At 35.2% G+C, this 26,286-nt stretch overlaps 2 protein-coding genes across 5 annotated transcripts in view; both read left to right on the forward strand.

The window, feature by feature from the left end:
- Positions 1 to 895: 895 nt before the first annotated feature.
- On the forward strand, positions 896 to 17,193 carry HORMAD1 (HORMA domain containing 1; the record flags this gene model as incomplete). Its single annotated transcript, XM_082864534.1, has 14 exons — positions 896 to 928; positions 1,633 to 1,777; positions 3,155 to 3,218; positions 3,655 to 3,691; positions 5,876 to 5,896; positions 6,163 to 6,189; positions 7,749 to 7,816; positions 8,696 to 8,847; positions 10,278 to 10,537; positions 12,024 to 12,090; positions 12,168 to 12,244; positions 12,976 to 13,059; positions 15,378 to 15,449; positions 17,113 to 17,193. The coding sequence occupies 14 exons, from the start codon at positions 896 to 898 to the stop codon at positions 17,191 to 17,193; spliced, it is 1,188 nt and encodes a 395-aa protein (XP_082720660.1).
- Positions 17,194 to 18,964: 1,771 nt separating this feature from the next.
- Positions 18,965 to 26,286, forward strand: part of GOLPH3L (golgi phosphoprotein 3 like) — a 37,217-nt gene continuing 29,895 nt past the window's right edge. For 2 of the 4 annotated variants that reach the window (XM_082834597.1, XM_082834599.1), the window contains exons 1-2: positions 18,965 to 19,035; positions 21,033 to 21,227. In XM_082834597.1, the coding sequence (XP_082690723.1) occupies positions 21,045 to 21,227 (183 nt within the window). In that variant the 5' untranslated portion in view covers positions 18,965 to 19,035; positions 21,033 to 21,044. Of the gene's footprint in view, positions 19,036 to 19,497; positions 19,632 to 21,032; positions 21,228 to 26,286 lie in introns of those variants that run through there. The other 2 variants (XM_082834598.1, XM_082834596.1) reach the window with 2 other exon arrangements.

The raw sequence follows: 26,286 nt of genomic DNA on the forward strand, positions 1-26,286 counted from the left end.
CTTCGCACATGCTGTTAACCTTCCCCCGCTGACGTGCGGCTTTTCTGGCTGAGAGGAGTCCTTCAGGCTCTTGGTGTTCCCAGCGCACCTTGCGCTGCTCTTGGCGGGAAAGGTGACCCCGACCAAAGGTCAAAAGCCTACTGAGTCGCCTCTGCCGGCTACCGTAGAAGGAAGGCGCAAGCGCATCGGGCAAAGCGCATGCCACGTCGTGCCTCTCTCCTGGTCGCTGCCGCCGGACCCTCAGACCTTACGTAATACATGTTTGTTTCGTTTTTGTTTCCTTTGTTTCCTTTCTTTCCCTTTTCTTTTATTCTTTTACTTTTTAATGTCTTTTCCTGTTACCTCGCACCTCCCACCTCCCACGGGAGAGGCCACAACGGTGAGAGGCCCGCGTACCACACACACGAGAGAGGTCTCTTAAAGAGCTTTCTTTTTTTTTTTTTGCAGTACGCGGGCATTTCACTGTTGCGGCCTCTCCCGTTGCGGAGCACAGGCTCCGGACGTGCAGGCTTAGTGGTCATGGCTCACGGGCCCAGCCGCTCCACGGCATGTGGGATCTTCGCGGGCCGGGACCCGAACCCGTGTCCCCTGCATCGGCAGGCGGACTCTCAACCACTGTGCCACCAGGGAAGCTCTAAAGAGCTTTATTAATAACCCTTTTATGTGAGGGTTGCTAGTCAAATGGTTTAAAATTAGCACTTTACTCAAAAGAGTTTTATAGAAAAATGAATATGTTTTCGAAGATTCTAAGTTAAAAAAAATCCTGTCATTTAGTCACATAAAATTCTTTCTGACTTTACATATAGTAAACCAAATTAGTGATAAAAATAAGATCTGAAGTTAAAGCTTGTATTTGTGTCACAAGGTTGAATGAAAGAAAATACTTCATCAGAGGATGGCCACTGCACAATTGCACAGAACCTCCATGGTATGATTTCTTGTATTTTTTTTATGATCTTGTATTTTAATATATTTTAATTTAGCTAATTTTATTGTTTCTTGAAGTCTCACCTATTTTTATGTTAGAAAGTTAGAGTCACCTCTTTGAGGGTTTAGTGATATCAGTAAACTCAATGTTTTAAGAATGAAGATATTTGCTAAACTAAGTTGAATTAATGGAGAATTCTATTGGATGCTTGATGCATTGTATTAAATTGCTGGTTCAAATTCAGTTCACATTAGGTATCAATGAATGCTATTAGGTTCCTTTGATGAAATTATCACTAATAGCAGTCCGCTTCTAGAAAATGAATTTTTATGCCCCACAAAGATAAAATTGTTTACCCTTCACAGATCTTGCATTACAGTTACCTGTGTTAAACCCAGTCAGTGACTAAAGAGAAAAATCAGTGTTATCTATCCATGTATTATGCAGTTACAGACAGTTAATGTGCAAGGGATTTCTAACACGATTCTTAAGCACTTTTTGCATGTTACCTTTAGGCTGCTACCCTGCAAACACCCTCACATTTTAGAAGCCACTCTGATTTTGGGGGGATTACTAACTGCTATGGTTAAGAATTCTTTGGGAAAGTACCATGCTTGTGCAAAAAATTAGATCTACTTTTAAGTTCAGGAAGACTGTATTTTTAGTAAATCTAAATAAAATGTTTTAATTTCCCTTGAATTTAGAGTACGTTTGTACTTCCCAGTAAGATATCAACTGAGCAGCAGTCTTTAGTGTTAGTGAAGAGGCTTCTAGCAGTTTCAATATCCTGCATCACGTATTTGAGAGGAATATTCCCAGAATGTGCTTATGGAACAAGATATCTATATGGTAATACAATGTTTATTTAAAGACTTTCTTTAAAGATGTTATTTTTATTTTGGCTTGCTCTAAAATGATAATTTTTGACTTAGAGATTTTGTTTTTATAATGACAGCTTTATTGAGATATGATTTGCATATCTAATAATTCACTCATTTAAAGTGCACAATTCATTGATTTTGGGTATATTCACCACAGTCAGTTATAGAACATTTCATCACCTTAAAAGGAAACCCCATACCCATTAAGTCACTCTCCATTTCCCCCACTTCCCAGTCCTAGGCAACCACTGATCTGCTTTCTGTCTTTATGGATTTGCCTATTCTAGCCATTTCAAATAAATGAATCATACAATATGTGGTCCTTTGTGACTGGCTTCTTTCACTTGGCATAATGTTTTTAAGGTTCATCCATTTTGTAGCATGGATTAGTACTTCATTTTTTATGGCCAAATAATATTCCATTATATGAATATACCACATTTTATTTATCCACTCATCAGTTGATGAACATTGGGTTGTTTCCACTTTTTGGCTATTATAAATAATGCCACATTCCTGTACAAGTTTTTGTGTGGACATCTAAGTGATTTTTTTTAAAGTATATTCAATACCTTTGAAAGCACTTAATCATAAAAATTTCCCTTAATCTCTCAAGTATAATATCACCTGACATTATTCTTATAATGATGAAGTAAATAGCAAAAACATCCTATTTATAGCCTCCTACAGTGGTAGTGTATGTTCTTGTGTTATTTTAAAGAAGTAAAATAGAGCCAGTTTATACTATAATAATAACTTATTGCCTAGCACATAATGTATACCTAACATTGTACACCAACTCTGTGGGCAATATGTTAAGCACCATGTTATGTATGATATCTTGTTAGTTCACATTACAGACCTATGAGTTAGATATTACTCCTATTTTTCTGATAAGGAACCTGAGACTGAGAGACCTCATCCTTTCCACTATATTACTTATTGCTTCCTTACAGGGCTCTATCTGATGGCCTGTTAACTTCTTGGCCTTTTACAAGTATTTTACTGGGATAAGAGTCCATAGCAAATATGCTAAGACTCTTGGATGACAATGGCATGAAAGTGTTATATCTAAGTTTCTATAGCTTTGAAAATGGAAAAATTTTTCTACCCATCAACATACATCCTAATCATTATGATGCAATTTTATAAAAAGGATAAAAAGATTATTTGTTTCCATGTAAACTTTCTTCCTTTAATTATATTAACATCAATCATCTGGAAGTTAATTACCATTAATAATAAACCTGTAATACACAGCTGAAGAAAATAATCTTCATTTAAATTTCTATTTGTTTGCTAATCTTAAGTAGCTCTATATTTATATCATTATTTTTGCATTTAGATATGTGTGTCAGAATTCTGAGAGAACAGAAGGATTGTCCAGGATCTACACAGTTATTGAAGTGGTAAGTGAAATACCTAATGAAAGAAAATTATTTTTTCTTAAATCACATTTTTTTGTGCCTTGGATACCTTTAAGTGTTTAACCCAGTTTTAGTGATTCCCTCTTTAACTCTGTATACCATTTTTGCAGGTCTTTGGATTTTTGCATTAAAATTTTACTTTATTTCATGCTCCATGTGAGCAGGCTTCACTTTCCTATTATTGTTCCTCACAAATAGCTGCCAGATATTTTCTATCTTCCTTTCCTTCCATCCACTATTGACATTTTATATTTCTGCCACATTGTTTTGTTTTATTATTTTAAGCTAGTTAATAAGAAGGAAGCTTTAATAATAAAACCGTGTATTATTTAGTAATGAGATAATATGGAGACTTATTAAAAGAACTATTTTCTGGAAGTGCATTCAGTCTAAAAATGAATCCTTGATTATTTTTTAGGATGTCCGGATGCTATGATGCTTTAGAGAAAAAATATGTAAGTCGGTATCTCTTTATCCTTTTTTTCTACAGTTTATATTCTACAAACGTAACAGCCGTTACATGTAGTAAAAGATTAACTTAAACTAACTTGGGCATAGGCCAGTCCAAAGCTGAAAATTTGAATATTTTAAAGACTGATTTTCAACTCATTTAAAGCAAACAGAATTAGTACTTAACGAATTTTGGCAAGTTTTGGTTGTTAACACTCATTTGTATTAATAACACATATTAACTTACAAAAACTTAATGAATTAAAAAGTCTTTTAAAATAGTTTATTCATTAGTTTCACATGCCTTCTATTATCATGTTTATACTAATAATTTAATAAGTTATTTCTTCATGAGAGTTCAGAAATAAATTCACACGTAGTCTAGGTTAAATTGTGACAAGCCTTTTTGTATAGTTACTTAGCTTATGTTTGTATCAATATATACAAAGAAGTCCAACTCTAAAAAAAATTATGAAAAAGATAAAATTTTATCCATGGTCACCAACCTCCCTCATTAAGACATAATGTATTTAATATTCATTAAATATTGAGTGCCTCCTCTGTGCTAGGCACGTATTCTAGGTAGGAGCTGGGTAAGCTAACAGTGGTCAACAAGACGAAGAGGGTCCCTTCTATAATGGGAAAATAGTCAATAAAACAAGGAAATTAGATAACATCCAATAGTGTTAACTGCCATTAACATTTTAAGAAAAAGTATGTGGCAAATGGAGAGATGGGGTAACTTTAGATAGGGTAGTCTGAGGAGCTTCTCTGAGGGGGTGATATTTAAGCTGAGACTTGAATTAGAAGAAACCAGCTAGGCACTGATTTTGGGAGAATATTCCTGACAGAGCAGCAAATGCAAAGAGTTGGAGGGGAGTTTGGAGAGTTCAAGGAACAAACAGAAGGCCAGAATGATTAGAGTGTGGTGAGCAGTGCAAGAGAGCAGCAGGAGATGAACCTGTGGAGATGGACAGGGCCAGAGCATTCAGAGCTGTGTAGGTAAAGAGTTTGGATTTTGGGACTTCCCTGGAGGTCCAGTGGTTGTGGTTAAGACTTCGCTTTCCAATGCAGCGGGTACGGGTTCAATCCCTGATCAGGGAGCTAAGATCCCACGTGCCTCAGGGCCAAAAAACCAAAACATAAAACAGAAACAATATTGTAACAAATTCAATAAAGAGTTTAAAAATGGTCCACATCAAAAAAAGAAAAAAAAAGTCTTTAAAAAAAAAAGAGTTTGGATTTTATTTTAGGTGTAAATAAAAGCCATTTGAAGGTTTTGAGTAGAAATGTAACATCATTTGATTTATATTCTAAATTAAAAGAAATATCACTCTGAACTGCTATTTAGAGAATGTACTGTAGAAGGAGAATAAGATTGGAATTAAGGAGAATGACACTTAATCCATTACTACAGTACTGATAAAAAATAATGGTGGCTTAGACCAGGATGGCAAAGGAGAAAAATGAGAAGATTCAGGATATATCTGGCAGAACTGAGCGGACTTGTTGACGATTGGTTCTGGAATATAAGGAAAAGATCCAAATCAAGGATGACTCAGATTTTGGCAGATTACTTGAGTGAATGATTTCCTGTGATTCTCTTTTCCTATAGTCTCCAAAGTCTCTTCCCTTTACTAAATGAGCAGGGCTCTGAACTCTCTTTTTCTCTTTTCAGAATCAGTTCTCATATTGGTAATATTTAATGTGTTATTTCACAATACATATTTTCCTTGTAACTGGCAGTAATGCCCGTTTGCTTAAGTTAGCGATATGAATTTCAACTTTCAGTAAGTCAACTAGAAATAGATATTTTGGGAATAGAGAAAGATATCTGAGGTATTGCTTTACATGCATCATATGAAGTCTATTTAATGTAAGATTATTTTTATTAGGAATAAATGTTGAAAAAGGACAAAGAATTCTTATGGTCCATCATGCACAAATATTTCATAGAATAAAAATAAGATTTTTATAAACTACTATGTATAAAATAAATAAGCTGTAAGGATATATTGTATAGCACAGGGAATATAGCCAATATTTTATAATAACTATAAATGGAGTATAACCTTTAAAAATTGTGAGTCACTATGTTGTACACCTGAAACATATAATATTTAAACTATGATAATAAAAATTTAATTAATTAAAAAAAAATAAGATTTTTGTTCTTTGTTTTGTTTCAGCTAAGGTTGGTTGTTCTAGCTGTAAGTATTTTTAAATTGTATATTCTTTTTTAAAGACTGTCAAATTCAGCCTTGCTTAATTAAATAACATTAAAACCACGTATTGATCATGTCACTTGATACAAACTACTGATCTATTCAATGGAAAAGTAGCTAATATTTTGAGGGGGTCGTTCTGTATTTTGTTTTACTGAATTCATTTAATATTTTAGTCTAAACATCCAATTTAGTTCTCCTTGAATACTTAGCCTCTACAATTTACTAAATTGTAAATTATTTTTAAATAGGTATATAGTAATCCAGAAGACCCTCAGGTAAGTATGCTTAAGTTATTAAAAAAAAATAATGCCAAAAACCCCCCATAATGCTTCTAATATCTATAAGTAACATAAAAATATAATAATATCCAGTGCTTTTAACTGTGCTTTTATCAATGCACTTTCACATATATTTTCAAAATTTGAACCTCATAAAGACTTTTTTGAGGTAAGACAGGGCTTGTATTGTTATATTTAAACAGATTAATACACTTACTACAAGAGAGATTACGTGACTGAGCCTAGGCCACAAAGTAAAACCACTAGAAATAACCTAAATCTCCTGACTTCTGGTTCTTTGCAATATTTTTTAATTATATTCTTGTTTTAGAATTATAAAATGTTTGAGTTTGAGAAAAATAAGATACTCATCCTTAATCTTTGAATATTCACTCCAATCCAGTCACATCTACCTGTTCATCTGACAGTTAAAAGAAAGAAAGGGTTATAATAAATGAAAGGGAAAACCAGAAGACAAGAAACAAAGGGGAAAGATCTACTGAGTGCTTACTATTCCTAGGCTCTGTTCTTTGGGGTTTCATGTGCATTATCTCATTTATTCATTATAACCATCATGAGGTAATATATCATTATCATCTCCACTCTATAGATGAGGAAACCTAGACACAAGGTTTCTTGTGTAAGGTCATAGTGGCAGAACCAGAATTTGGACCTAAGAAGGCCAGTTCATGATCTGAGTGCTTACCCATTACACTATAGCTGTTACAATATCGTGTTTCCTTCACTAATGGAGAAGCAGATTCTTAAAAAAGAAAGAGAAAGCTAACCCCATCCCTAAGTGAGCAATGGAATATAAAGAAAGCCATAAAAGTATTAGAGCTTCAAGAGAGCTAGGAATGTCTTTTCTTTGATACTACAAATTAAGCCTACAATTAATGCTTAATATATGCCCATGGTGACGAAATCATATGGGCAAAGGCTATGAATTATTTGATTGCTCAGAAACTAACTGTTCAGAAAATGTACAGAAAATGTACATCTGAAGATTTTTATAGTTGCACATTTTTTCTTTCAGTAAAAGAGCAACATTGCTGATGCACTAATATTTATTGAATGCTTAGTGTGCCAGATACTTTATTAAGGGCTCTATATAAATTATCCCATTTGATAAATATTCATAGGCACCAATGAGATAGGTACTATTTTCAGCCCCTTTTATTAGCTGGGGAAACTGAGACTTAGTGGGCTTAAATGACTTGCTTGTGGTTACCAAGGATTGAAGCCCTGTGCTTAGTCATTCTGTTAGAGGAAGAGATGTGCTGCCTCCCTCACCTGCCTGCTAAGGAGTTCCTTCCCTCTGGTATGTAAAACATACATTGCAATGACCGAGGGAATAACTATCTCTCCAACACTGAAGCCCCGAATCCCAGACCCTGGGAATTGACTATTAGGACTGGAAAGTTTCAATGGACGAATAGGGATTAACATGCAGAAGAAATTATTAAATAAATGGTGAGTCATACAAAAGCTATATATAGCTACTTGGCCACCAGTACTGTATATCAGATTCATAACTGCAGTATTTTCTATTTAAGACAATTTCAGAATGTTACCAGTTTAAATTCAAGTACACCAGTAATGGACCAATCATGGACTTCATAAGGTATTGTTCTATAGTTTTCTTTTTGTATTACAGATTACCACTTATTAATACTATATAGCTAAACTTCAGGAATAATTCTGAAACTTCTCAAACATCCCCAATTAACCATCAAGGATACAAAATATTCTTGGAGTGGCTGCAAGCCAGAATTCTGTGGCTAATTATATACTGTTTTGATTGTGAAACAGAGCCAAAGAGTAGGAAAGCCACTGTATGCTTAAGTTATTAGAAATACAGTAAAGGGCTCCCCTGGTGGCGCAGTGCTTAAGAATCCGCCTGACAATGCAGGGGACACAGGTTCGATCCCTGGTCCAGGAAGATCCCACGTGCCACGGAGCAACTAAGCCCGTGCACCACAACTACTGAGCCTGCCTTCTAGAGCCTGTGGGCAACAACTACTGAGCCCGCGTGCCACAACTACTGAAGCCTGCATGCCTAGAGCCCGTGTTCCACAAGAGAACCCACCGCAATGAGAAGCCCACGCACCGCAACGAAGAGTAGCCCCCTGCTCGCTGCAACCAGAGAAAAGCCTGTGCACAGCAATTAAGACCCAGTGCAGCCAAAAATAAAATAAATAAAATAAAATAAATTTTTAAAAATTAAAATAAAAGAAATACAATAAAAGTCCATCATTCGTTTCCTTTAAACATCTTGTATAAAATGCATATTAATTTAATATATGTAAATTAGTTTATAATAATAATATTAACAGTGATATTAATTTTTATAATAGTGGCATTAAAACACATTATATCACAATTTTTAACTTAACAACTTAATGCTTTAATGGGAATAAGAATCTCAAGTAGTAAAATGTGAAGTTATGTTATTAGAAGCTATGGGTGCTATAAAAGAAATTAATGTGTGATTCTCTTCCAGTAAAAACCAAAGCAGTGAATCTAGTATGTCATCTGCTGACACCAAGAAAGCAAGTATTCTTCTCATTCGCAAGATTTATGTTCTAATGCAAAATCTGGGACCTTTACCTAATGATGTTTGTTTGACCATGAAACTTTTTTACTACGATGAAGGTACTATTTCCAGTTCATCCTGTTTCAGTTGATATCTGTATATTTTCTTGTCATCGAAACAGTTTCCATCCCAAATGTTTGTAAGCACCTAAATTGTTATATATTTTTTGAAATTATAAAATTTATATTTAATATCAGTATTTGAAAAAATATACACAACTTCTCCAGTGGTCTGAACATGTCCATGTGAAGTTCAACTTCATTCATAACTAAGGAAGTGAAGCAATGAGATACCATTTTTCAGTTATCATATCAGTAAAACTTGTAAAATCATTGTTGGCAAGGGTGTGGGAGTAAGCAGGTACTTTTGTATACTCTTGAGGGAATGTATATAGGTGCCATGTAACATTTTAAGAGGACAGTTTGGCAGTATCAAAATTTGGCACATTCCCTTTAATCCAGAAATTCTGTAGCTAGAAGAGTATCTTGCGAATATACTTAGACAACCTTGCAAGGTTATAGGTTTATGAGGATTTTCATAATGTATTGGTTAAACCAGGAACAAACTGGAAACAACCTTGAGTTGTTTATTGGAGGACTGAGTAAATAAATTATGGTGCATCTATATAGTAGTGCTGTGCAAGCTATTTAAAAGAATGTGCTGATAAATTCTTATCCAAAAAATATTAAAAACAGATTAAAAGGTGATGTTAAAGGGCTTCCCTGGTGGCGCAGTGGTTAAGAATCCGCCTGCCAATGCAGGGGACACGGGTTTGAGCCCTGGCCCACATGCCGCGGAGCGACTAAGCCCATGCGCTACAACTACTGAAGCCCACGTGCCGTGCTCCACAATAAGAGAAGCCACTGCAATGAGAAGCCCACGCACTGCAACGAAGACCCAACGCAGCCAAAAATAAAAATAAATTAAATAAATTTTTTTAAAAAAGGTGATGTTAAAAACAGCTAGGTACAGAAGAGTATGACCTCATTTGTGTGTTTTAAAGAGATATACATGTATTTATTATATAATTTAAATATATATTATATTTATTATATAAATATATAAAATATATACTTTACATGCATCGTATCTTCTAGAAGAACATAAAGCATCAACAATAATAACTAACATTTATTGAATACTTAACTCTGTGCCAGTTCTGTTCTGAGCATTTTACAGACTTTAATACCACAGTGACCCTATGAGGTAGGTACTAGTATTTACCCCACTTGACGGATGAGGAAACCAAATCAAGGATGACAAGTAGTTTCCTCAAGGTCACATAGTCAGTCAAGTGTAGGGAAAAAAGTTTACCTTTAAGGAATAAAATAGGAACTTGGAGATAGTAGGAGAGTGATTTTTACTTTTTATTATATGTTCTTCTATACTGTTTGAAATTTCTTTAATCTGCATATATTTTATAATAATAAAAATTAATGTATTTTCTTCAGTTTCATGAACAGCACAGTTTATACTTACTTTTCTGCAGTTACACCCCCAGGTTACCAGCCTCCTGGTTTTAAGGATGGTAATTGTGAAGGAGTGATATTTGAAGGGGAGCCTATGTACTTAAATGTGGGAGAAATCCCAACACCTTTTCACACCTTCAAAGTAAAAGTGACCACTGACAAAGAACGAATAGAAAATATTGATTCATCTGTATTAACACCAAAACAATTAAGAACACCACTTCAAAAAATTCTTATGGACAAAGATGATTTCAAAGATGAACAGGAGCATTACATAAGTGTAAGTATATTCAAAGAGTTATGAAGAACAAGAGTAATGAATGTTTGATTCAATTCTGAGGACTTTAATAGCTATAAATATTTATTACAATCATAAACTCAAGTTTGGAAGGGACCTTAAAGAAGGTTAAGGTTTGTGGTTTTAAAACTTTTTACCTGGATGCAAACAACATTATTCTCAGAAATTTAAAAGCACAACTACTGTGAATGAAGTAGGGAATGGTCCTGGAGGCCGAGCCACTCACCACCTCACCTACCCTCATGGTGGACTCTGAGGAAACCCCTTGGTCTGGAGTGTAATTTGAAAATCACGGAATTCCCTAGTGCTGCAGTGTTTAGGACTCAGCGCTTTCACTGCCAGGGCCTGGGTTCAGTCCCTGGTTGGGGAGCTAAGATCCTGCGGCGCGGCCAAAAAAAAAAGAAAAGAAGACCACTGAACTACTCTAATCCCCCAACGAATGCTGGAATCTTTTCTACCATACAACACCCCTACTAAGTGCTCATGCTTGAATTTCTTCAGGGCCTGGAAATTCAGTGTCCTGAAGCAGCCTGGAAGTTCCTGGAAGGCAGGAAAAGTGTCTTATCTTTTTAATCCTCCTGTCCCTAACACTTAGATTTACGGAATGCATTCTCAGTATTGGTTGAATGCATGGATGAATTGAAGTATAAAAAAAGCTTTTTTTGTTATAGCCTCACTCCCAGAAAATCTTTCATCATTAATATAATTGTTCTTTAATCTCATCTTTGTTGTCTTCTCTTGTCTCATTTTATTCTAAATTATGACCACAGTTCTTATGTATAGAGATTGACTATTCTGATTTAGGTTCTGTGGCCACATCCTTACAAGTAGAAAATTCAGTTTTTAACCATTTCAGTCAAAGAATAAGGAATTTTCTTCCTAAAACCTAAATCCCAGTCTTGCCTTATAAACAAATATGGCTGGGATTTATGAAGCGTTCTTTAAAATATTTAAAGCTCTTTGACAAATGTCACAAAAGGAATAATAATTATAGACATTAAACCTTTGCTATTTCTACCATACCATAACTGTGCTTATCCTTCCCCAACTCCCTGAAGAGGGTTGGGTCATATTCAGAGTTTATGCTAATATCTATACAGAAATTCCAGAGCTACAGAAGCAGTAGCTTGTTGTGTGACCATGTCTAATTCAGTGTTCTCAAACAATAGTAAGATCTAAGTGTTCTTAGAACCATCATACATTTTTGAGAAAGTTGTATATTTTTATCATCTGCCTTAAAGCAACCCTGCAAAGTAAAAAAAAAAAAATAGGATTTTATACTTTGGATAAATAAGTTGCCTTATTATAGTAATTATAGGGCCACTTTATTTCTAGCAAGTGTAAGGTCATTGTAGTGTTATGTTATATTTAACCTTCACATAAAACAAATTTGTTCATAAATATTCTACCCAGTTGTTTTAGTTTCTTTTTGAAATATGTCCATTTTTTCCTTCATGTAATTATGTAGAATGATTTTGACATTGAAACTAAAATGGAAGAGCAGAAAAAAAACCCTGGATCTTCTGAACTTGGAGGTAAGGAGTTAATGAAAATGTAAATTAATTCACTTCCAATTCAATTTTATACCATTTTAACTATTTTTTTTTAACAGAACCAGGTGTAGTTTGTGAAGAAGATGAAGCTATGAGGTCTAAAGAAAGTCCAGATCTTTCAATTTCTCATTCTCAGGTATAAATTTGACAGTTCTATCTCACTTCTAATTTTATTTTTTTCAAAAGACAGGTGCTTATATGCTTATTTAGTTATTTCTCAGATTTTCTTATATTCTAGGTCTTTTAGAAGAAAATTAGGTATTAAGAATGCTTATTAACAAAATTCGAGAATTATACGTTGAAAAGTTTTAAGTATTTTATTGGTTGATTTGTTTAGTAATGAACCTAAATACTGTTCAGAGAATCTCAGAATTTCAGAGCTAAATAAAATCTTAAGCAATTATTAACTCCACAACCCTTTGTATTTACAAATGGACTATATAATACATTTTTGTTGCCTTGGAGCAGAACATGTTTAATTTTGTTTTCTACACACAGTAAAATCCTGAAATAACATTTAGATAAAATCAACATGAAAATAATGGGACTGATGATTGTCTGCCTTCCTTTGCGCAGCCTTTCTTCAATGGGGGTGGGCTGAAGTTCTTATCTTCTGGAAGAGTGGTGCCTAGTGATAATTTGGGACTTTCTGAATTCAGTGAATGGTCAATTGTGTACAGTGTCAGTTTCACTATCTTTACCTTTGCACTTTTTATGACAGAACCAACACAAAATTATTGGTTTTCATTAACCCAACATAGCAAGACCCTAAATTTTATGTGATTGAATTTTTGACCCCCATTATTGTTACGAAAAACTTTTATTATATTATTTTATGTGGTTTTGTGTAATTATTTTCTTTTCTAGGTTGAGCAGTTAGTCAGTAAAACATCTGAACTTGATGTGTCTCAAAGCAAAACAAGAAGTGGAAAAATCTTTCAGAATAAAATGGTAAAAGCATCTCTTTAGATTTGTTTTCCATTCTAACCTTGTAATTTCCCCCCATATTTGAGTTTATTTTGCTTTTAATACTTCATTTATTGGACCAACGTTTGGTAAGCACATACTATGTTTCAGGTACTTTACTAGGTGCTGGAGGTATAACTTGTTCTTAGATGAAAATGTAGTAATTGGAGGTCAACAAGCAGTGATACAGGGCCATAATAACAGTCTGAATAGGCTACATAGAGGCACAAAGGAAAGAATGGTTAATTTTACTGAAGGTACAGTAGAGAGGGGAGGGACTTCCCTGGTGGCACAGTGGCTAAGAATCCGCCTGCCAATGCAGGGGACACAGGTTCAAGCCCTGGTCCAGGAAGATCCCACATGCCCTGGAGCAGCTAAGCCCGTGCACCACAACTACTGAGCCTATGCTCTACAGCCCGCGAGCCACAACTACAGAGCCTACGTGCCACAACTACTGAAGCCCGCGTGCCTAGAACCCGTGCTCTGCAACAAGAGAAGCCACCCTAATGAAAAGCCTGCGTGTCGCAACGAAGAGTAGCCCCCTCTTGCCCCAACTAGAGAAAGCCCGCGTGCAGCAATGAAGACCCAACACAGCCAAAAATAAATAAATTTATTTTAAAAAAATAGAAAGGGGAATCCAGGAAAGCCTTTGAGAAGTGATGCTATCATCCAGACTCCCAAGGAAATTTCCTAGAACACCAAACTGTTCCCATGTTCTATCTTGTAAATGGACTATTGTGTTAATAAGACATTAAAAATGACTGTTTTATGAGTTGTACTGAATAGAAATCTGTATTTTATTTAGACCCTTAAGTTACTCTCAAAGGTTCAGAGGTGAAGAAAAAGCATTCTGTAAAATGTAAGGAAACAAATAGCACACTCTAACAGTGGTACGCTGGAGCATTTGTTTCCAACTCTTTATTCAGTGACATCATGTTGACAGCTTGAAACTGGACATGATGAGAGTATTCATAGCATGGAAATCAGCAAATGCCTCAACTCAGGATTTCTTTCTCCCAGAGAACTGGTTGTTAAACATTTACCAGAACACCATTGATGATAGTGCCATTTTTAGGTATCCTTTTTTCCCACATTCTCGATGGAAAGTTAAGAACTGGTAGAAGGCAGCGTTCAAAGTAGTGTGCTGAGAAAAGCAAGAGATAAAAGAATTTCAAAAATTACTACCTCTAGCAGCAAAATGTTCTTCCTAGGCAGCTTCTGTTTAGGATGAGTATCCTTTACTCCACCAAAGTACTCCTGTATTTGAGAATAATGACTGAATTATGGTTAGAAAAGGGCAGGAAATGAAAATATTTAATAATATATATACTAAGGAAGTTATCATTGAAAAGGACATTGCAAGCATCAGAAAATAAGTATGTACTTTTAGAGAATAATACTATAGCAGCTAATAATTTGTCACCATCCAATATTCATTTTAAAAACCGCATATGTAGCATTATTCACAATAGGCAAAAGGTGGGGAAAAAAACCTAAATGTAACAGATGAATGGATAAACAAAATGTGGTATTCTTTTTTTTTTTTTTTTTCTGTACACGGGCCTCTCCCTGTTGTGACCTCTCCCGTTGCGGGGCACAGGCTCCAGACGCACAGGCTCTGTGGCCATGGCTCACGGGCCCAGCCGCTCCGTGGCATGTGGGATCTTCCCAGACCGGGGCACGAACCCGTGTCCCCTGCATTGGCAGGCGGACTCTCAACCACTGCGCCACCAGGGAAGCCCCAAAATGTGGTATTCATACAGTAGACTATTATTATTCAGCCATAAAAAGGAATGAAGTACCAGTACGTTTCTTTAAGTGAAAGAACCCAGTCACACACACACACACACACACACACACACACACTATATATATATATATATATATATATATATATATATATATATATATATATATATATATATATATATATATATATATATATATATAATATGGTTCCCTTTATATGAAAGCCCAGAATAGGGATTTGTATAGAAACAGAAAGTCTTAATGCTGGCGGGAGGATGGGGGAATAGGGGAGTGATAGCTATAAGGGTACAGGATTTCTTTTTGGAGGATGAAAGTGCTGTAAAATTGACTGTGGTGATGGTTGCACAACTCTGTGAATATACTTAAAATCACTTAATTTTGTACACTTTTAAATAGATGAATTGTATGGTATCTGAATTATATCGCAGTAAAGTTGTTCTTTTAAAAACCGCATATAGCTGCCTGCGGTTGAAAAAGCATGTTTGTTGTTCTTTGAGAAATAACCAATTAGTAATTATTCTGTCTTTGTGGAGGCTAATGGAAATCAACAAGTAAAATCTTCTAAGGAAAATCGGAAGAGAAGTCAGCTTGAATCTGCGAAAACAGTAAGTCTTATATATAGGCTGAATAAAATAGCAAGTATCAGAATATCATTACTATAGATTAAATTTAATGATAAATATGATTATATTCCTGGATATACCTCAGAGCTCTGGTATCTAAATCTTGTTTAAATATATTTGATTCTAAAAAATGGGGTGATTTTAAAATAAAATATGCTATGTGGTTTATTAATTTTTCCGTGTAAACATTTACTGTCTTATTCCATGAATGATCTGAAATAGTTGGAGGAATTTATAAAATAAAAATCAACATCAGGGAACTTGCCTGGTGCGCAGTGGTTAAGAATCCGCCTGCCAATGCAGGGGACACAGGTTTGATCCCTGGTCCAGGAAGATCCCACATGCCGCAGACCAACTAGGTCCGTGCACCACAACTACTGAGCCTGCACTCTAGAGCCCGCGTGCCACAACTACTGAAGCCCGCGCGCCTAGAGCCCATGCTCTGCAACAAGAGAAGCCACTGCAGTGAGAAGCCCGCACACCGCAACTAGAGAAAGCCTACGCGCAGCAACAAAGACCCAATGCAGCCAAAAATAAATAAAAATAAAATAAAAATTTAAAAGATCTATGTCAGGAAAAATATGAATAGAATGAGAAAATGAGAGTACAAGAATATTCAGCCCATTTTATTTATATAGAATTAGAATTGGGCCACAGGTTTGATCTGAGCTTTCTAGAGAAAGTAGAAACAAGGTAAGTTACCAAATCCACATGTTCTCTAAAAATATAGCATCTCCTCCTAGTACCTTAGAAGAAAGAAAATTTTCCTGACCTAAATCTTGTAACAGTTGTCTTATATTTGGAACCTTATTTTACCAAATCAGATAATGTATTTGTCATTTCTGAGATAAATATTTATACTTTTTCAACCAGAATTTTTATTATTAGTAGTAGGTTAAAATTAGATAACTGAAAACTTAAGATTCTTTTTAGAAATCAAGTGTTAAAGGGGTAATCTCAAAAATATACTAGCTGGTTAATACTGTTTTCAATTTATCTTAAGAAGGGAATGGAATAACCTGATATATTAGGTTCTTTAATTTTTTCCCCAGTGTATTAAGCCTTGATTTTTTCTGCAAAATCATAATCCAATTTGTATCATTAGTGAGTTTTACCAGAAAAATAAAAGTTTGATAACTCAGAATCTTGTTAGCAATTTTCCTAATTCACCCTCCCATTCATTCAAGGGTGCAATGAATTTCTAAAATCTATCAGGCACTGCTAAGCACCATATACAAAAACAAAACATGATTTAAATCTTACATGATGCCAAAGTGGAATGTTTCTCTATTTGCAGCTCATTTTTTAATCTCTCCCCCCTCATTCCCCTCAAAATATTTTACTATTTTGAGAACATAATGTCAAATCTATCTTTCTAACTACTCCAACATCCCTAATGAAAACCTTATACTTTGTAAGGCTATACTTTCAGCAGCCATCAGGATATATAAATATGTCAATAATAAAATTTACCTACTTTTAGAGAACCCAGCTATCCTATCTTAGGAAATGGTATGTTAGTCAATTTTTTAAAAGAAGAAAGGAAAGAAGGAAGGAAGGAAAGGACCTCAGAGCCATGAAAAAGCTCAAAACTTAAAGACATTTAAACTGGAAAGTATTCTTAGTAGTTGTTTTCTTTTGACAGGTCCTTCATCACCTTGATTCTTCTAGTCAAGAGTCAGTGCCAAAAAGAAGAAAGCTTAGTGAACCAAAGAAAAATACATAAAAAAATTTATTTCTGGGCTTCCCTGGTGGCGCAGTGGTTGAGAGTCCTCCTGCCGATGCAGGGGACACGGGTTCGTGCCCCGGTCCTGGAGGATCCCACATGCCGCGGAGCGGCTGGGCCCGTGAGCCATGGCCGCTGAGCCTGCGCGTCCGGAGCCTGTGCTCCGCAACGGGAGAGGCCACGGCAGGGAGAGGCCCACGCACTGCAAAAAAAAAAAAAAAAAAAAATTTATTTCTGCATGTTTGCAAAGTTCTTCACAACATTTAAAGGACATTATATTACTGTTTTAAGGTGTGTTTGCCCTACCTCTGAAAACTTACATGTAGTCTTAAGAAGTTAGTACACTAAAATTAATCCTTAGCTGACTATCATATTGTGATCCTTAATCTTATCTGAGACAAACTCAGGAGAACTTTTGAATTAAAAGTACCAGTGTCATAATTTGTTATGTTAATTATCTACTCAATATTGATCTATCTTCCATTTTGGTGGACACTTTCTTTTAACATATATTAACGTTTAAGGTCCTCTAAAGCCATTTTTTGAAGTAAATAATGTTTATTTTGGTATTAAATTTTGATAGTAATTCACTTTTTACTTGTGTTAAAACTATACAATTTAACTGGCTATGTCTGTCATGTTATTAAAACAATGTTCTTCCGTACTTTGATATAGTGTATTAACATGATAATATATAATGTACAATTAAAAATCGGTGCTTTAACTTTTAACATTTTTTACTACAAGAGAAAATGATTTTAAAGTCTGCCATTTTTGGCAGCATAAATAAAATGTTCAGCATCTAGACTCTTTCATGGCTTCTAATTTTTATTTAAATAGCAGAAAATTTTTAGGCACTAATTTTGAGATCATTTCAGTAGATGTTACTTTGCAAGAGTTGAGCACACTTTCTAGAACTTTTGAGTGGTAGTGAAAGATACTGTGCTTTTAGTGAGAAACCTGGGACCCGGTTCCAGACTTGACTGTTTTCTGTGCTCTAGAAAAGAAAAGCTTAAAACTTGGTCTGTTTGCCTCTTGCATTTTCAGCAGCCATATTCTAAAAACATATTATTATCCGTGGGCTTGCCAGTAACAAGCACTAATAGCGAATGTTAGAATGAATGCTATGGTAGAAATGTGCCTATTCTGTTTAATGTAAACCAAGTAAACGTCCACAAACTGACCCAGATCGGTTTTTTCTGGAACAGGAAAGTTAGGGATAAGCTAACTGTCAAAAACAACCAATTTTTAAATGTTTATGTATTCTTAGCTTTATTGGATCCCAACCCATCTCACCTAATTGTCACAGTACAGTATACACTGCTACAGTAACACACCTGCTACACTGAGGTTGACCAACAGAAACCTTTGTAGATCGGCAGCTGGTGATAGCTCACCGAACGCTTTGATTGGCCGGTTTAATGGAGGGTGGGGAGCGCAGCCCTCTTTCCTTTCTCTACCAAGGTTCCTTCATTGGATTGACCAGCTGTCAGGTTGAGCCCAAACCTGCCTCCTTTTGGTGGTGTTTGTCTGGATCGCAACGCAGTAGCCGGGCGGGGGGAGAGCCTCCTCTCGTAAGCTCCGATTGGCTGAACTCAACCTTGGAGGTTTCTGATTGGTCCAATGAAGAAACCAAGGTAGGTTGCTTAGTGATCCTGAGGAAGCTGATGTGTTATTCCTTCTGTCCATCGAAGGATCAGGAAGTTTGTTCTCTCTGCGTGGCTGAGAAGTTTTTCACCTACTCGGTCGGGGGTGGGGGGGTGGGGGTGGGGACAGGTGTCCCCCTGAGATAGAGCGCAAGCTGCAGCCTGAGTTTGGCCGTAACCCAGGAAATAACGTCAGGTAAGCAACGGGGGAAATATCAATACATTTTCTAACGTCGAAAAAAAAAAAAACCTCCAAATTTTTCATTTTGTGGGGAGAGGGAGGTTTTTATTTATTTAATTTTGGGGCCCTTGGGTTTTTTTTTTTCAAATAGGGTCTTTAACTAGTAAATGTCCAAGGGCGATTAATTTTTCAAAGAAAATGCCCCATTATTTTTTTGCCCTGAAGATTTAAAGTTTCTTGGATTGGGTTAGGATATGAGCTCTATTCACCGTGCCAGATAGGGTTAGTGCCTTTAAGCATTTATTTCATGCTTCTCTTCCTCTTTCACTCTTCTTCCCACCTCCCGCCAAGAATTATTTGAAATATAGCCTTGTACAAAGAATCTTTTGTAAGTCACTTCATTTGTATTTCTTTTTTAAACGTTTACATGCATTTCTGAGTATTCATTTTAATCAGTATATATTTATCGAGCAGTTACAACGTTAAAGACATTGTGCTAGTTGCTATGGAGAATATAAAAACCCAAGAAGACAATATCCCTGCCCTCAAGAAGTTTACAGTTGAGAGACAGCCATACCAAAAGAAAGACTATAATAAATACTTTAAAGGAAGTAAGTATAAATAAAGTTGTGTGAACGTACAGCTGAGGAGAGACCTATTCTGGCTATGGGACATAGGGGTAATGGAGAAGCAGATTCACTGAAGGCTTTACAGTGGGTCCTCAATAGGACTTTGAAGAATGTGTAGAATTTAGAAAGGAAGGGAAAAGGGAGAGAACTCCAGCCTGTACAAAGGAGAGAGGTGGAAGGCATGGACATGTTTGAGAAATGGTTTAACAGTACATAATTGGGGGTAATGGAAGATATTACTAGAAGATAGAATGGGATCCAGTCTCTTGAATGCATTCTTTTGATCTTGAAAAAGCTATTTTCAGTAATTGCTGATTTAAAATATTTATTGTATTTCATCTTAAAAATGACATTTAGATATATCTAAAGTATGCTAACTTTAAACTTTATCACACATGGTAGTGCAATTTCTCTTGACTGTAGATTTTTAAAAAACTATAGTGCATGGTATAAAAGGGCTTGTGCTCTGATTTTTTTTGTACTTGAGAAAGAATCTGCTAATCTTTTAACATTCTCTTGCCAGTGCTTTTTGTTGTCAGCTGTTTGTGTATTTGCAAGGTGGCTAGACTAGGGATAGAGATGAAAGTTACTACACATGATCTTCTGATCTTCTGTAGACTGGTAATCTCCAAAGTGAATGCATGAAATGAGTCATTAGGGTTTGGGAAGGAAATATTAGAACATATATTTCTATTTAGTTTTTCTTAATTTTTTTCACTATTTTTTTGTATGTTTTATAATGAACTGGTGAATATTTATAGAAATTGCACATAAATTACTGTATGCTCTTCGGAGCTGGATGCTCACAATTTTTTGCTGTTCCATATTATTTAACTTGGGGAAAATCCATTTTGTGAAAGGAATCACAATGATTATGTGATTAGGTTATGCACAAGAAATCAGCAGGCTTAAAAGTCGGTCCTGGGCTTCCCTTGTGGCGCAATGGTTGAGAGCCACCTGCCGATGCAGGGGACACGGGTTCGTGCCCCGGTCCGGGAAGATCCCACATGCCGCGGAGCGGCTGGGTCCGTGAGCCATGGCCGCTGAGCCTGTGCGTCCGGAGCCTGTGCTCCGCAATGGGGGAGGCCACAACAGTGAGAGGCCCGCGTACCACAAAAAAAGAAAAAAAAAGTCGGTCCTTTCTACTGGTCTTTAGAATTAATGATTTGATTTCTTGTCAATGCCTCCAGTGGAGTTCAACCTATTTTACTTTGGAAAAGATATTGTTATCCACCTAATTTTTTCTGGTCATTACTCTTTCCTTTCTTTATTTAAGTTTGTAAATATTTCTTACCTGTATATATTTTTAGTATGCATTTATGAATATCTAGATGTTTATTTACATAAGCACACATATAGATATTTTTTCATCACCCCCTCCAGAGACAGGTAAGAATGACCACTTTAACTCACCGGGCCCGTCGTACAGAAGGAGGGAAGAACTCTGAAAAGAAGGTGGAAAGTGAGGAAGACACTAATCAAGACAGAAGTCAAGACAATGAGGACACTGAAGACTCTAAGGATATCCGCCTCACGCTTATGGAAGAAGTATTGCTCCTGGGACTAAAAGATAAAGAGGTAATGCAATTGGATTTGCTATGCTGTCTCAAAGACTTAAATATTGGAATGTTTTTAGGAAGTAATCTGATAAAATATTTTCATTAATACTAAATTGGCCTTAGAATTGTGCTTCAGCCATCTGGGGGATGGGGGAGTTTGGGAGGATGGTTGATACTTGGAGGGTAAAATCCAGAAGTATAATTCTTGAAGTGTAATTTAATTACAAAATTACTCCAGAATTTTAGAAGATGTAACACAGTATAAAGTGTTCGTACTTGTAGTTTCCCAAGTGAGATTGATGGTGAAATAACCTCTTATTAAACTAAGAAAGAAGGCTCACACATTGAAGTCTTCTTGAGCTTTGGGGAGAAAAGTCTTTTAAATGAGAAGACAAGGAACATGTATGGTTAGCTGTCTTACAAAAATAAACAGGGGTTGGTTTCTTATAATACAGAAGAATAACTTTTATTCTATTCTGTGTATCTTTATTTTTATTAGTGGTTTTGGACAAGCAGAGCAGCTATTTTTTTTAAAATATTTATTTATTTATTTGGCTGCGCCGGGTCTTAGCTGCAGCATGTGGGATCTTTGTTGCCGCGTGCAGGATCTTTAGTTGATGGCACGTGGGATCTTTAATTGCAGCATGAAAACCTTAGTTGTGGCCTGTGGGATCTAGTTCCCTGACCAGGAACCTGGACCCCTTGCACTGGGAGCGAGGAGTCTTAACCACTGGACCACCAGGGAAGTCCCTCTATTCTGTGGATTTTTAGAAGTTAAATATCAACAATTGATGAGGATTATTTTAGAAAATGTTTTAAAATTAATTACAGCTTTCCCTTTTTTCTAATTTTTCCCTTATTAACAGAACATCTATTTTATAATGAAATTAGTTGAGATAGCAAATCTTGTGATACAACCAAATATTTTCTTGGCTTTTCTATTAGTAGTATACATTATCCTTCACTTGTAATTTAACTTTTTATTGTGTTTTCCCATCACTTTCTTCGCTAATGAAGAGGTTATAAAAATATACAAATAGGGGCTTCCCTGGTGGTCCAGTGGTTAAGACTCCGCACTTCCAAAGTAGGGGGCGAAGGTTTGATCCCTGATTAGGGAACTAAGATCTCACATGCTGTGCAGTGCAGCCAAAAAAAAAAAGGATATACAAATAATATTTTAAATAATCTACTTCCTTGTTAAGAAGACTTTGGTGAGTACAAAAAGAGGCATATTTATTATTGGCCTCAGTTTTGAAAACTTATCAAATTAAAATGTTACTTTATATTAAAAAAATACTAAATGTGGCTTTGATTGTTGTTCTTAGAAATGAATTGGTTACATACATCCAGTAATATCTGTTCTTTTCTACATTGACTCCTCAACTTGAGAATACCCTTATTTTAGTTTAGTTTAGTTTTTCTTTACCACTTTTCCCTTCTCTGATTTTTGTCATGTTAAATTACCAACTTGAACAGAAATTAAAAGACTTGTTATAGCCTGTGTATTATTAAAACTAACGTTAGAGACATTCCCATGTGTACTTGGCCAAGATGCAAATATATCATAAAATCTTACCCGGAAGAATATATTCCTGTTTGCTGAGAAAGTTGGTGAGGGTCTAGTTTTATAAAAGTCAAATAAATGAAAAAGCAAAACTGACTCTCTAAGAGAAAGTCAGAGTAGGTCTGAAGATTAGGTGGTATAAATACTATTTTGAGATGTTTACACGGTGCCTGGGAAACATTCAATCACTAAAACAGAAGAGCATATTAGATCTAAAAAGCTGTTTTGTTTGTTTTAGTTTTGAATAGGAATGATTAATTTCCTGCTGAACCTAGGTACTAGAATTTTTGCTTCTGTTCTGTAGCAAAACTGCCTTTGGACTTGTCTTTGTGTTTCTAAATTTATAATAGTTAATATAAACTTAAGGAAATAGGATAAAAAAATAAAGGAGCTTGTTTAGAGCTATGATCGTAGTGCGTATTCAACATATTGGTGAAATACTGTATAAAGATGGGCAGATAATATCCACCTTTTGAATTGTTTGAATTTTATTTTTGGAGATAGCTGATAAATTAAGTTTTTAGCTTTCAGTTGGCTCAAAAAGAATGAGAAATGATAAATCCTTAGGCGTACATAAATAGGAGAGGTCAAACCTTCTGATTTATTAAAGTAGTAATAGTTGTTCCAAAATGCCAGTTACATAACTTTCTCTAAAAAATACTACATTGATTTCCAGCTCAACTTATTTTCTTCTTATCTCTCAAACCACTTGTTGATTTATTTAATCAATGTTTAATGTGCTTAGCATTATACAAATACTAAGGTAAATATAAAATAGTATAATATTTTATACTATAAAACAAATAATACGTCTATATATACTATAAAACAAATAATACGTCTTTTTAAAAATTAAGTAACCCCCAAAAAAAAAAATTAACCCAAAGCTCCATCAACAGAAGAGTGGATAAAAATGAATCATTCATTTATTTAAATGAGTATAAATATATTTTTATATAGAATGAAAATGAACATTGTTACAAAACATGTATGATTCTCATATATGTTCAACAAAGGAAGCCAGACACAAAAGAATACATATTGTATGATTATGTGTATATAAAATTCAAAAAACTAAACTATGGTATCTGGGATTGCATATTTAGGTGGTAAAACATACAGAAAAGCAAGAAGGGGATTACCATAGTTGTTAGGGTAGTGAGGAGCAGGGGAGGAGGGGAGTTTTAGTGATTAGACAAGAGCATGAAGGAGTTTCTGGGTGCTAACAGTTTTCTATTTCTCTACTTGGGGAACGTTTCATGGATATGCACTTGGGGATAAATCATTGAGCCTTTCACTTTTGTGTACTCTTCTGTGTGTGCATTATATTTCACAATTCAAAAGATTTTTAAAGAAGTAAACGACAACTAAAAAACAGCAAGTGTTTCCAAGTTAGAACAGTAAGAGCAGAGGAAGTTGGAGGAAGGAGAGATCATCATAAGTGGAAATAATCTGGGGAAGAACAGAAGGCAGTAAAACCAGCTGGGCCTGTAAGAATGGATAGGATTTACATAAATGGAAGAAGGGAAGGGAACACATTCTGGATGAGTGAGCAGAGGTTTCATGAGCTTGATGAATTTGGGAGATAATTGAGTACCAGTATGACTGAAGTAGATGGTGTTTTTAGAAAACCATGAGATTCAGAATTGACAAATTAGACTCAGATCAGAGTAGGAATGATTTTAAGTGCCAGGCGAGACTTAGACTCTTTCCTTTAAGTAAAAGAGGATCAGCCTGATGAAAACAGCAACGTCCATTTCATTTTTGTATACAATTGAAGGATATTTTTGCTCTGTGTTCTTTGTGAGTATATGTTTTGGTATATATGTAATTTCTTGTTTTTTCATGGTTTATTTGTGACATGTCAAAAAAAAATTGCCAAATGTTAAAGTTTGCATCCCAATGTCTCAAAGTTAACTTTTGCTGAAGAGTTTCATAAAGTTTAAAGTATAGAACCTAATGCTATAATTTTTTAAATTATGTTTTAAAAAGCCTATATGTAGAAAATAACATAATGAGACTAATATTTCAAGAATTGTAGGCCTAGAAAAAAATGACAGCAGGTCATATAGTCAGATTGCTTGTGAAATATTACTGTCATCCTTTCTTAAGAGTCTTCTGAGTAGTAGCTGCCACAGACTAGTTTAAAATATTAAGCTTCATTGTCTTGTGAAATAATCAAGAAATTTTTATGTTGAAGAGTCTAACCTTTCAAATATGTTTAAAATTAGATGTTACCTCAGTTCAGTAACACTGACCTCAACTGAGAAAATTAAACTTGAGCACCAGCCTGACCAAAATAAAATAGATTTATTTCCTGTTGAAATCAAGATCCTGTTTATTTGTCAGTATTGCCTTTGTTAAGAGTTTTGATATAGATATTTGTATTGATTCATGGACAGTTAATGCTTTAATTAAATTACTAATATATTTAAAACTTCTTTATGAAAATCTTTATAATTAAGTTACCTGTAAGAGGAGTGAACCTACTAATGCTTTTGACTTTTGGCCATAATCTTTTAAATTTGGTTAGTGTTTTTTAGCCCTCTTCCCTTCCTTGCAAAGCTCTTGCTTAATAATGCCATTTATTGAGTGCTTACTAAGCACTGTGACATAAAAGCTTTTCACCATATTTCTCATGTCACTGGAGTAAAAATCGACAAGAAATATTGTTCATTGGTATTAGGGAAATATATTTTCATTCATTTGTTTAGTCACCAAAAATTTATTGAATGCCTCATATATGTCAAGTGCTGAATATTAGAAGAGAACAAAAACAATAGTCCCTGCTTTTGAGATTACTTGTAGTCTAGTGGCCTGGGAATGGCTGGAGAAGTTAGGAGGGGGTCAGGAAAGTCAGTGGACTGTTGGAGTATAGTGCGATATATGCATAACTATGTTCTGAGTACTGTGGAAAGTAGTAGGTGGGAGAGGGAAGGAGAAGATATACTGGGAAAGACTTCTGGGAGGGGATAACTCTTAACCTGAATTCTGAAGATAAGCAAGAGTTAGTCTGTGAAGAGAGACAGTTTCTAGGAAAAAAGAACATGAGCTGGATGTTTGTAATAATTTCAGTGATTTGCAGCTAGAAAAATCACAAATATTTGAAAAAATCCCATCTCCTTTAAATGAACTCAGATGTTTTGAAACAAGTACCAGAGCTGGACATCCAGTTGTGTGTTTTATTGTTTAACTTTTCAAAAATTGTGAAATATAGCACATTCAAAAAAGTGTATAAAATACATATGTAAAATTTAACAAGCAATTTTAAAGCAAACACTCATGTAACCACCATCAGTAGAACATTATCAGAATCCTGGAGGCATCATCTTGTGCCCTTCCCTAATCACATGCTGTCCTACCTCCCTGTAGTTTTCACATGTGTATATATCCCTAAACAATATATTTTAGTTTTGCCTGTTTTTAAACTTTATGTTTTGGGATTAATACTGTCATGTAGTCTTTTGTCCAATATGTTTGAAATTCATCCATGTTGTTGCATATAATTTAATTC

The sequence above is a fragment of the Leucopleurus acutus genome, assembly GCF_964270905.1.
Source record: "Leucopleurus acutus genome assembly, chromosome: 2".
NCBI classification, from domain to species: Eukaryota; Metazoa; Chordata; class Mammalia; order Artiodactyla; family Delphinidae; genus Leucopleurus; species Leucopleurus acutus.